Source organism: Dasypus novemcinctus, chromosome 1, assembly GCF_030445035.2.
Source record: "Dasypus novemcinctus isolate mDasNov1 chromosome 1, mDasNov1.1.hap2, whole genome shotgun sequence".
NCBI lineage: Eukaryota > Metazoa > Chordata > Mammalia > Cingulata > Dasypodidae > Dasypus > Dasypus novemcinctus.
This window is the reverse complement of record NC_080673.1, coordinates 204,071,683-204,084,202: the sequence shown is the minus strand read 5'-3', so window position 1 is coordinate 204,084,202 and position 12,520 is coordinate 204,071,683. Positions and strand designations below refer to the sequence as shown.

At 67.0% G+C, this 12,520-nt stretch overlaps 1 protein-coding gene across 1 annotated transcript in view; it reads right to left on the bottom strand.

Moving 5' to 3' along the window:
- The window catches only part of SORCS2 (sortilin related VPS10 domain containing receptor 2), a 527,745-nt gene that overhangs the window by 30,598 nt on the left and 484,627 nt on the right, over nt 1–12,520 (bottom strand). Inside the window, 5 exon segments of the mRNA XM_058304358.1 lie at nt 552–680; nt 1,268–1,401; nt 2,418–2,538; nt 6,762–6,869; nt 7,935–8,026. Coding sequence (XP_058160341.1) covers nt 552–680; nt 1,268–1,401; nt 2,418–2,538; nt 6,762–6,869; nt 7,935–8,026 — 584 coding nt within the window.

Sequence of the window (12,520 nt, the reverse complement as noted above, 5' to 3'; positions counted from 1 at the left end):
TGGGAGCACCCCCTCGGTGCCGTGGCACCCACTGTGCAGCAGGGAGGACCATTAGGTAAGATGACAGAGGCGAGCTGGACCCAAGGTGGTCAGGGGAGGCTTCCTGGAAGAAGCCCCAGCGAGGCTGCGAGCCGGACGGCCCGTGAGCGCCTCTAGCCGCCGGCTCGGGCCTGGCTCACGAGGTGGTGGTAAAGGGGTACAGGTCTAGGGGCTCAGCCGGGGGCGGGGAGTTGAGACCACGCCCTGCAGCAGGCAGGGGTCACAAGGGCCCTCAGACCCCTGGCTGGCTCAGGGCACCTCTTGCCTGTGCTGCGGGCTCGGGTGGGCTCAGGTCAGGGACCCCCGGGGCGCTCTGCCCTGGGGATTGGGCCCCCCCACCTGGGCCCGGGGTGGCTCCCCTGTGCTCCTGCCCACAGCGGGGCACGCTCCCGGGGCACCCCAGCCCCGACGACCCCCGGCCCCACGCGGCGGTCGCAGCAGCCCCCTGGAGGGTGTGGGAGCCCCGGCCCTGGCCCTGGGGTGGCCTTGGGGTGCCCGGCCCCCCGGCTCACCCGGGGCTGCTGGTGTAGGTCTGGCCCAAGGTGCAGTCGTCCGGGGGCGACGCGGGGTCGAACCAGAAGCTGGCCAAGCACCTGTCGGCGTCCGGCTCTGGGGACGGGGAGCGCTCGAAGCCGTAGTCGCTGGAGGAGGGACAGCGGTCAGTGCGTGCCCCAGGGGCTGGGGACAGGGCCGCCCCCCGCGGGCCCGCCGGGCCCCGGTCTGGGGGGTGCAGAGGCAACACCACGGGGCCCGGGGCTGGAGGGGCAGGCAGGCCCAAAGAGCAACTTAGGTGCCGGGGTGTCGGGGTCTGCAAGGGGGTCGCGGGGAATTCGGAGGGAGTGCACTGTTCTGCTGGATGGCCCTGTAGGGCTTCCTGGAGGAGGAGAGCATGAGACAGCCAGGGAAAGAGAGGGCATTGCAGGCAGGAGCCCACCCATCGGGGCTGGTGCAGGGAGGAGGGTGGCGATGGGGGCGTGGGGGCTGTGGCCGGGAGGAAGGGGGTGGGCCTGGGCACTGTGGCCACGGGGGGCTCTCGAGCAGAGCGCGGCGTCCCTGCACGGAGCCCCGGGGTGCTCTGACCTCCCCCCATTCACCTCCCAAACGGGCAAGCGCCCTGTGGCCGCCTGAACAGCGCACCCCCAAATTCTCCCCATCCGCCGGGGAAGCCATGGCCACGTCGTGCGGACACACCAGCACGTGGCGCCCGTGGCCGGGGCCACACTCTCACCAGAGGAAGTCGGAGTGCCTGCACTCGCACACGCGGGCCGCACGCGCCGCCGTGAAGGTCCTGCCCTGGACGCACCACGACGAGGGCCGCCGCTTCCGGAAGCTCCTTTGCTGGCCCATGATGCAGCGGTCACCCTGCAGCGGGAGGCCCGGTGAGTGCCGGCCGAGGAGGGTCGGCCGCCGGGCGTGGCCTGAACGTCAGAACTTTCTGGGCCCTGAAAGCGGCTGATTCCTCAGCGCCCCGGGCAGCCGTCAGGGCGGGGCTTCGTCCCCTTTCCCAGATAGGGAAACTGAGGCCCAGAAGGGGAGGAGGTGCTCCTGAGTCCAGCTGGGGCAGCCTCCCTTTCATCCTAGCCCACAGCATTCGTTGAGCACCTGCTGTGTACAAGGCTGGGCCCTGAGAGGCCTTGGAGCTGCCAGATGGGCTGGGCACGAGCCACGGCCTCACGGGCTCACGTGGACGAGCCGTGGTCAGTCCTCAGGCCTGCCCCTGCTCCCCCTGGCCACGCCAGAGGCCCCCGTCTCCAGAACCCCGCTTCCCCTTCCCACCCGACCTGAAGCCTCTGCCCTCATCTGTTCCTCGGTGGGAAGGGGCCATGCTGTGCGGAGCTCTGCGCCTGCATCACGGGGAGGGGGTGTGTCCGCTAAGGCACGGACACCCTGCTGTCCTCCCAAGGCCAGTGTGTCCTGAACCCCGGGCACGTTGGCTCCTTGGGTCTGGACCAGGGCTTGGGGGCCCGCCACCTGCGGGTGTGACCGGAGACCTCGGCCAGCAGATCCCCTGTGCTCAAAGAAGGTTTCAGAAACTCCCACGGAAGGATCGAGTGCCTAAGAGGAGGAGGGGTGCCAGCAGCCCTGCAGGACTGGGAGACTGACAGAGGTGGCTGGTGACTGGACTCCCACCCCCAGCCTGGCTGTGGCCCCCTCTCCCCCCTAGCCTGGCTCTGGGCCCCCTCCCCCCAAGCCTGGCTCCGGCACCCCCCAGCCTGTCCTCCCAGCCTGGGCCTGGGCCTCCCCACCTGGCCCCCCAGCCTGGGCCCGGCCTCCCCCAGCCTGGCTCCGGGCCCCTCCAGCCTGGCCCCCCAGCATGAGCCCGGCTCCCCCCACCTGGCCCCCCCCCGCCTGGCCCCCAGCCTGGGCCCGGCCCGTACCTGCAGGTTGGCCAGGTCCCACGAGCTGTAGTCCTCCTCGCTGCACTGCCTGGAGAAGGAGGGCCGGAAATCCACCTTGACCAGCTCCCAGTCGGAGCGGAAGCTGATGTGGCCGAAGACCCTGGGAGGGGCGGGCAGAGAACACGGCCTTGGGCTGCCCCGGCCCCGCCTGGCAAGCCCCTGCCTACCAGGCGTCAGCTGTCCCGTCTGCACCAGGGCCCAGCAGAGCCCCTCCTGCCCGTGCAGGGCCACCCCTGGGGTGAGAACGACAGGCCTGGCAGTGGCGGCCCCCGGCAAGTGCCGGAATCCCCACAACTGCCACACGCCAAAACGGCTTGTCCGTTGCTCTGGCATGGGCCACCCGTCTGCCCCCACCAGACCCTGTGTGACAGACGGCGAAGCAGGCGCCCTGGGGTCAGGCGCCTGGCCTCCCGGCCGCCCACCGAGGCCCTTCCACGGCCCCCGTGCTGGTCCTCATGTCACGGTTTGCAGAAGGGCCGGGTCAGGAGGCCAAGTCCGGTGCCCTTCCTGGCCTCTCTCCTGCCTCTGCCGGGGGCTTTGGGCCGCAGCAGCCGGGCTGGTGTGGTCGGGCCGCAGGACGCGGTCCCCGGGAAAGCGGTGGGCCGCCGCGGAGGCCTGGAGCACCCGCCTGAGGACGCGGGCGTGGAGGGAGAGGACCCCGAGGGGCAGCCCGCGGGGACGTCCCTCCCTGTTCCCCAGAAAGGACCCCGAGGCGGAGAGGGCGAGTGACCTGCCCAAGGTCACGCCGCTCGGGCCGGCCCTCCTCGCCCTCCCTGGTGGAGGGCCGGCACGTGCCCAGCTCTCGCTCTTCCTCGTATCTCGGTTTGCACAGCTCATCTTTCTTCTCCTTAGACACCAAAGAGGCGCGTCAAGAGGTCGTCGAAGGTCGGTCCAGTCCAGAGCTACTCTTGGTGCCCTTTTCTTTTTTTTAATTAATTAATTAATTAATTTCTCTCCCCTTCCCTCCCCTGCCCACCAGTTGTCTGTTCTCTGTGTCTATTTGCTGCGTCTTCTTTGGCTGCTTCTGTTGTTGTCAGCGGCACCGGGAATCTGTGTCTCTTTTTGTTGCGTCATCTTGCTGTGTCAGCTCTCCGTGTGTGCGATGCCATTCCTGGGCAGGCTGCACTTTCTTTCGCCCTGGCCTGCTCTCCTTACAGGGTGCACTCCTTGCACGTGGGGCTCTCCTACACAGGGGATACCCCTGCGTGGCAGGGCACTCCTTGCGCGCATCAGCACCGCGCACGGGTCAGCTCCACACGGGTCAAGGAGGCCCGGGGTTTGAACCCTGGACCTCCCATGTGGTAGACGGACGCCCTAACCACTGGGCCAAGTCCGCTTCTCTCTTGGTGCCCTTTTCCTCGTCACGCTCTTCATTTCCTTCTTCCTCTAGCTTCTTTCCTCTGGCTTCTTTCCAGGCCTTCGCAGGCCACGAGCCATCTCCCTTCTGAATCAGAACTTTAATGACTCTTTCTGGGCTTATTTTCAGTGTTTATTTTGCATCTATTTTCCCGAGGCTAGAGCGAGCCTGCCTGCTCAGCGAGCAGCGGCGGCACAAGCACCCCGGAAGCCACTCTTCTCATAATCCTGACACTTAGGCCTGAGCTCAAGGATGTCTCTTACGACGTCCAAAGCTTCTGTCTCCCATTTCCCGAGCAAAGCCGGCTGGCTTGGTCACTTGAACAGTCCGAGAGCCTCCTCTCCCCTGAAGAAAGCCTCGTCAGGGGCCTCCTTCCGGGGTCCTGGCGAGCACTGCCATGCGCGTGGGTTGGGGTCTCCCCAGCCCTGCAAACTGAGTGAGTATGAGGTCAGCGGCGGCAGCGACGGCCGACATGGGGAGCCCCGGCTGCGCGTCAGCACTGGAGCTGCTCTACTCCAGCCAGACCCCGAGGGGGAGCTGCTACCAGCGGCCCCATTTTACAGACGGGGAAACCGAGGCAGGGGCAGGGCAAGGACCCTGCCTGGGGGTCTCCGCCCGCCTCCTGGTGGGGCGGGCCTGGGAACACGGGTGCGGCGCGGCGGTGTGACGCTCTGCGAGGGCCCATGGCCCAGCATTGGCTCGGGTGCACCCCCGGCCGGCTGCAGAGCTGCCCGCCCCCCGGAAAGGCTCTGTCTCCCCGCAGCCTCCACGCAGCAGCAGAGCAGCTCCTCTGTGTGGATCTAGTTAGTCTCTTCGATGGCTCTGCCTCTTACAAAAACTCAAACCTCCGCCGAAATTGCGAGAATTAGCCCACCGCCCCGAGTCTGGGCGGAGACTCGCGAAGCTGATCTACTGCTTCACGATTAACAAGGGGTTCACAGGGCGCCGCCTTCCAGCAGCCCTGCCCAAGGACCACCCCACCCCCGTCCCCACCCGAGCCCTGGGGCCTCGATGTCCCCTCCCTGCTCCGAGGCTGCAGGTGCCCAGACAATCATCCCCGGGGCCAGCGAGGCGGCTTGGATGTGGCCGCGGGGCAGAGCACCGAGGAAGCTGTCTGGGAAAAGGTCCCGAACGTGGGGACGAGCAAGAAAGGAAGGTGCGGGAGAGGGCGGGAAGGAAGGGGGCAGAGCCACAGGCTGGGGGGGGCCGAGACCCACGCTCGAGTGTGACTCCACGTGCAGGGCCCTCGAGCGCAGGCCGCGCGGGTCCTGGGCACAGGCCCTTGGAAGGGGTTGGAGGACGCAGCCCTGGAGGAGGCGGCTCCGGGGACCTCCTGATGCTCGATGAGCGTAAAGGAGCAGCGCTGGGCCGCGAGTACCGCCGCGCTCCAGGGGCTGCACGCTTGTCTGTGGGAGGAGGTGACCGCCGCGCGGGGGCCGAAACCGTCCGACGCGGTGACCCACAGGAGGGCCTGCCGGTCCAGAGCCTTGGCAACGCCGAGCTCATCCGAGGCTGGCGGCTGGAAAGCGCTCCCGTTCCTCGGCTGGGGAAACTGAGGCCTGAGGGAGAGCGGACCCCACCTCTGCACCGCCGGGAAGGGCCTGTCTCGCCCCGGCATCTCCCGCTCCTGCTTTCGGCTCTCAGGTTCTGGCCCTGAGGTAGCTCAAGCGTGCCAGGGTTCCAGGCAGGGGCCGGAGGCTGAGCCTGGCTCACCCAGCCTGCCCGCCTCCCGAGAGACACCTGGCACCGCCTCCTGGCCTCTGGCAAACGTGAGGGACAGGCCACCGTCCCCGCCTGCCCCGGAAGCCCAGCTCCGCGTAGCGCCAGGGGAGCAGAAATCCGTAAAGTCATAAACGAGCTCGTGTTCCCAGGGGCCTGGGCAGGGCAAACCAGAAACATCTGGGCATTGGGGATCCAGGTGTGCAGACTCCTCAGCCAGATGTCATAGAACGGGGCCTGGGGTCCCGTCGCCCCCAGAGCTGGGATGCATGGGCACCCCCGGTGCCAGGCCCTCCATGGGTGGGGGACACATGGGGACCTTGGGCCCGGCCCCATCCAACAGGGACAGCAGGAAGCAACTCCAGAGACCAGGTAGAGAACACTGTTTCCCAAGGCCAGCGGTCCAGCCCCACAGGCAGTGGCCCCTGGGCCCAAGCTGAGCCGACACGGAGGGGACGTCGGGGCATCATCGGTCCAGGTGACAGGCATGCCACAGAGTCACCACCAGGAGCTGCCGGAACTGCAGCCCTCCGGCCACCGCAGCTGGCGAGTCGGCCCTTGTGGATGGTCAGTCCTGGCGGTGGGTGCGTGGCGGGGAGGCGCTCACGGAGGACCGCTATTTCATTGGCAGCGCCTTTCCCCCGCGGCGCGACCACGGGGGCGTGGACAGACCTGGCGTGTTATTTTTGAATTCCTACCACCCACGAGTGGCTCTGGAGCAAGAGGGACTGTCTGGCGTCCCTTTGTCCCCTCACTGTGACTACAGCGGCATTTGGCCCAAGGTGGGGCAGGAAAGTGAGGCGGGGGCTGCGGCCTCCGACGCCGGGCGGGCTTCCGGGGCAGGCTGTGGGGGTCTCGGGCCGGCCTGGGAAGTGAGAGCCGCACCCAGGCGCCAGGCGCCCATCGCCGTGGGGAGAGGCAGGGCGGGGGCGGTCCACGGCCGGCCGGGGGGTCCGCGCCGGGGCTGGACTTGGTTCTGCCCCCCCATCCAGGCGATCCTGGCGGTGACGGATGTTCCTGAACAGGGACAGACTGGCCGGCCCAGGTGGCGGGGGGATGGCAGGAGGCGGCGGCCCCAGCGGCCCGTCCCCCCGCCAGGGAGGCACGAGGAGGCGGGCGTGAGGATGGCGGTCGGCGCGGGGTGAGGGCGAGGAAGGCCGTGTGCTGCCCTGGAGCGGCCCCCTGGGGTCGGCTCCGCGGCGCCCGCCCACCCCCCCCCCCCCCGCCAGCCGGGGCCCGGCGCTCACGTCATGACCAGCGTCTCGTCGCCCGGCTCGCTCAGCAGCCCGTCCACAAACACGGAGGTGCTGGTGAAGCTGTGGGTGCTCCAGCTGAGGCCTTCGTCCACGCTGAACCTGCGGGGGGCGGGCGTCGGCCACCGAGGGCGGGGGCGGCTGGGGGCCAGCGGGGGCGGCTGGGAGGGCGGGCTGGGGGCCAGCGGGGGCGGCTGGGAGGGCGGGCTGGGGGCCAGCGGGGGCGGGGGCGGCTGGGAGGGCGGGCTGGGGGCCAGCGGGGGCGGGGGCGGCTGGGAGGGCGGGCTGGGGGCCAGCGGGGGCGGCTGGGAGGGCGGGCTGGGGGCCAGCCGCCCCGGCCAGCCCGGTGTCTGCGCTGTCGCCGGGCTCCCGCCCTCCTCCTTTCTGCACTTGCCAGCGCATGTGGCACCTGCCTCCGCTCAGCAACACCGGGGCCACGGAGCCCAGGGTTTGCTGTGCAGGTTCCCCGGAGGCGCGCTGCACCCCAGAATCACAGGGTAACCTGGGCCTTGCCAGGAGCCTGTCCCTCCCCACCCCAAGGCCAGGGCTTGCTCCTGCTGGCCAAGGCAGCCATCCCTGCGCACCCAGCTTGCAGTGCGGAGAGCTCTTTTTCACACTAATAGAGGCTTCCTGGCAGCTTTCAAGCCCTGCCTTTGGGGTCAGAGTTCACGTTTGCCTTTGGAGCCCCAGCTTGGCCCCTTCAGAGATGTCTGAAGAGGATGCAAAACCCACTCTCACCTAGAAATACGCTATTGGCTTTGTATGTCCGGATCCCTTGGCCTTACCTCCTCCACTCGACTAATTCTTGTTGATGCTTAGAGATCACCTCCTCTGGGAAGCCCTCCCTGATGCTCTGGACTGGTCTGGGGCTTCCTTTGGGCCCCACAGCCCAGTGCTCCCCCCGTCTCACCAGCATAAGGCTGCGTCCCCTGACTGCCGTCCCCGCCCTGTGCCCTGTCCCCTCCCCCCAGCCCTGCTCCCCTGCCCTGCCCCTGCCCAGCTAGGGGTGGGTTTGTGGGGCCTTGTGCCACCCCCAGTCTGTAGGGTTCAGTGCCGTTGTCCTGTGGCCCCAAGGGGAGGCCGTTACGGGGAATATTCCGGAGGGTTCCCAGGGGAGGGAAGCAGCCTGCCCTGTCCTGACACCCGGTGCCACGCCCCAGCGGTTACTTGAGGATCTTGAGCGGGATGGACGTGTCCTTGATGGCCACGATCACGCCACCGTGGTCCAGGTACAGGATGTGATGCTCCTCCTCAAACACCTGCAGAGGAGGGGAGACAGGCTCGGAGGGGGCCGGGCTCACTCCTGGGGGTGGAACAGTCAGCACGCGGGCCAGCCGTGGCATCAGAGGGGGCCAGGGACACTCCCAGGGGTGGAACTGTCAGCACGCGGGCCGGGCGCGGCGCTGGAGGGTGCCGGGGTCACTCAGGGGGTGGAATCGTCAGCACGTGGGCCGGGTGCAGTGCTGGACGGGGCCGGGGTCACTCCCGGGGGTGGAACTGTCAGCACGCGGGCCAGCCGCGGCATCGGAGGGGGCCGGGGTCACTCCCGGGGGTGGAACTGTCAGCAGGTAGGCCGGCCGTGGCGCTGGAGGGGGCCGGGCTCACTCCTGGGGGTAGAACAGTCAGCACGTGGGCTGGGCGCGGGGCTGGAGGGTGCCGGGGTCACTCAGGGGGTGGAATCGTCAGCACGTGGGCCGGGTGCAGTGCTGGACGGGGCCGGGGTCACTCCCGGGGGTGGAACTGTCAGCACGCGGGCCAGCCGCGGCATCGGAGGGGGCCGGGGTCACTCCCGGGGGTGGAACTGTCAGCAGGTAGGCCGGCCGTGGCGCTGGAGGCCAGCACCCCAAGGGCTGGGCCTGGCCTGAGGGGGTCCCCGTATCCCGTGCTTCCCCACGCCACATGGACTCAGCACACATCGGCTGAACAGATGAAGGGTGACATTGACGAGAGAGAAAACTGCAAAGAACTGCTGCAGGGGGTCCCCTCTAGAAGGAGAACCCCTGCACAAAGATGCCCACTGGTGAAGAAGGAACAGAAGCCAGGGAATTTAGAAAAGCTTTTATGACCAATCTTGTCAGTGAGAGCGGAGCCCTGTTTGGCATTAAGACTCGGGTGTCACCTCCTCCAGGAAGCCTTCTTGGTGCTCAGGCTGGGTGGGGCTTCCCTGCACTTACTACACTACATGGTCGTTGTGTCGGGCGGAGCCTCTGAGGCCCAGGCTGTGCCTGAGTCCTCTCTGTGGTCCAGCGTAGCTCAGCTCAAGGCTGGGTGCCTGCGGGCACTCAGGAGGTGTGTGTGGAACGGAGGAAGGAATGAGTGACTCACCGCCAGCTCAGCAGGGGACAAAAGGCCCAGGAGCCTGGGCAGGGCTCGAAGGGGAGGAACCACCACAGTGGTCTCCCCTCGTTCGCTCTGTGCGCGCACTTGCCATGGCCTTGTGCAGTTTCACTTGGGTTCCCATTTTACAGATGAGGAAACTGAGGCTCAGGGCAGTGAGGGGCAGGCAGCCTGGCTGCAGGCCGGCACCTGGCCGTGACCCTTCACGCCCAGCCACGGGCAAGTGCAGGGGCTTCGCTGTCCTCTGGGGGAAGCTGTCCCGTGCCCAGGGCACTGGCCAGCGCAGCCCCTTGCCCGCCACGGCCAGGGGCCCGGGCCCCCACCGGCGCCGCTCAGGTGCGTCTCCGCGTTCAGGTGCGTCTCTGCATTCCTTGCCAGGTGATGGAGGCTGAGCACCCCTTACTCAGGACTTTCCCGCTCCCACCCCTTCCCCAGCCCCTGGGCCCATAAGGGCAGGAGTCTCTGGCCCAGGGCTCCCTCAGCAGGGAGTCCACACTTCTGCCAGCTCGTCTGCCCTCACCGGCGCAGGGGAGAAGGCGCACGGGGGAGCCGGCGCGCTCGTTGAGCCCCTGCACGTACACTGCGGTGAGGGCTCGAGGCCTGAGTGTTATTTTCTCCTGGCCCACTGTCCATGCCGGGCAGCTCGCCCAGTTCCTGCTGCTCTTTAATTTTTTTAAAGATTTATTTATTTCTCTCCCCTCCCCACCTCACCCCGGTTGTCTGTTCTCTGTGTCTATTTGCTGCGTCTTCTTTGTCCACTTCTGTTGTTGTCAGCGGCACAGGAATCTGTGTTTCTTTTTGTTGCGTCATCTTGTTGTGTTTGTGTCAGTTCTCCGTGTGTGCGGCACCATTCCTGGGCAGGCTGCACTTTCTTTCGCGCTGGGCGGCTCTCCTTACGGGGCACAATCCTTGCGTGTGGGGCTCCCCTATGCGGGGGACACCCCTGCGTGGCACGGCACTCCTTGCGCGCATCAGCACTGCGCATGGCCAGCTCCACACGGGTCAAGGAGGCCCGGGGCTTGAACCGCGGACCTCCCATGTGGTAGGCGGACGCCCTAACCACTGGGCCAAGTCTGCTTCCCTCTCACTGCTCTTGTCACAGGCCTCGGCCAGGGGGTGGCAGAGCGGGGTCTGCCCTCGCATCGGTGCTCGTGGATGGCACGTGGGGGGCTCCCAGAGATCATTAGATAGCAAAGTACGCGGATGGCCTCAGGACACCGCCCGGGAGGGCGCTGGTGCCCCTGCACGCCTGTCTTCCTGGGAGAAGACCCCATCCCACCTGTCAGGGCCAGTGGGTGGGGCGGCGGCTGTCCAGGACGCCAACCCCCCTCCCCGGCCCACGGCCGTCAATCTCCCTGCAGATTCCAAGACACAAATGCAGGAGGCTCAGGAGGATGCGGGAAGGCCACGGGACCCGCTCCCGCCAGCCCTCTCCGGGGTCAGCAGGCTCAGCCCGGCACCCCGCGTCTGCGGTTGCAACGAGACCGCAGCCAAAAGGGCCTGGCCGGGCCTCCCGGCAGGGGGCCAAACCGTGGCCACGCCACCCGCACGCGGCTCGGGGGCTCGAGGGCTCCCTGGGCTGGGGGGAGCAGCTGTTGAGGAGCTCGTTGGAGGTTTGGACATAGATTCGTGCCAAATGAGTTAGGGTTCAGTGGGGCCTCGGCCGGCTCCTTTCCCACAGATGTCCATCCAAACGGAACAGCATCTGCAGGTGGAACGAGCCGGGCGAGGTCCCGGGCTGCGGGGATTTTTCTAGGACAGAGAGTGGGTCGGGGCATGGTACTGGGGCTATGTAAAAACAACAAAAACAAGGCCAGTCAGCCCCTGTCCCTGCTTTCCGCAGTGAATCTTCCACTGTTTGGAGGCTGGATTTGCAGGAGCCAGCTGGAGGCACTGGGTGGGGGGGGGACAGAGAGCGAGACCCCACATCTTAGGAATAAGACTTCAGCAGAGCAGAGGGCGTGCCTGCTGGCCAAGCCCTCGGCACTGTGTCCAGCAGATTCTGAGCCCTAGAAAGTCGCCCTCCGTGGGTCTCAGAACCTTCTAGGGCCACCAGGGCACCCCACCTTCCTCCCACAAGCCAGCCACCCGGCCTCCTTTCCCCCAACACGCCAGCTGGGTTCTAGCCACAGGCCCTTTGCATGTCCTGGCGCCCCTGCCTGCAAAGCTCTTCCCCAGATGCCTCCCCTTCCCATCACAGCCTGGCTGGCACTTCCCACTGCTCGCAGGAATTCTCCAGGAGGCACTTTCAGCTTGTCTATAAAGAGAGGCCCTTTATGAAAAGCGGAGGAGATTTCGAAACATGCGCCGGATTCATCTTTCCTCCCCCCCTCCCTCCGTGCTGAGGGTGGAGCCGTCAGGCGGGAGAAAGGACACAGGGGAGGTGAGTTGAAGGCACCAACGGTTATCCAGCCCCTCCTGCTGGGAGGTGGCCACCACGAGGTAGGCCGGGCGGGGGCTGGTGGCATGGCCTGGACATGTCCTGCTCAGGACGCTCCCTGGAAACGCGGGCCAGGCTCTTCAAGAGGAACCAGGAAGAAACCTGTGCATCTGCAGGAGATTTGCCCCTTTTTTTTTAAGGTACTGGGGCGGGAGATCGAACCCAGGACCTCGTGTGTGGAAAGCCGGTGCTCAACCCCTGAGCTATGACTCCCTCAAGATGGTGTTTTCGTTTGCTTGTTTGTTCTGTTTTTTTCAGGAGGTACTGGGAATCGAATCCGGGACCTCATACGTGGGAGGCAGGTGCTCAACCATGCGGGCCACATCCGCTCCCTGAAATAGGCTTTTGAGCATGCCTGCAGCGGGGGTGGTGGGCAGGAGGAGGAGACTGGGGTGGGGTGGCCAGTGCAGCAGCCTCTGCTGCTCGTCTGTGTCCACCTCGTTTGGCTGCACCCCAGGCTGCGTCTGTCCCTGCTGACCCACAGAGAGGAGGGGGGTCTGAGACCACGGATGGGCCCAAGGCCACCCAGCTGGTAGGTGTCAGGGTGCAGGGCCAGGCCTCTGGCCCCAGACCCCTGCCAGCACCCACGCTCTCCTGTCCCCAGGAGCAGGAACGCGCTGTGCAGGGGGAGGGCTGGGTGTCCCGGGTGACGAGGTCACCAGCTAAGTGGGGGCTCCGAGCGCAGCCTTGGGTGCGTCCTGGGGTGCAGCCCGCAGCCTGCGTTCCCGGTGGGCTCCGCTGGCCCCGTCTGCTCAGGGTCAGCCACACCAGGGTGGCCCAGGGGCCTCCCTGCCAACCTCCGCTCGGGGCGAACCTGTCGCCTGAGGCTACTTTCTAGAGACAGAGCCCCCGAGCAGGGAGGCGACGGCCTGCGGATGTCAGGGCACGGGGGGAAGAGCTTTCCACAGCTCTCCTCCCAGCCATCTGCTCACCCAGCAGCACTCGTGCCTGAGACCCTCTGTCTGGGGTGGTGGGA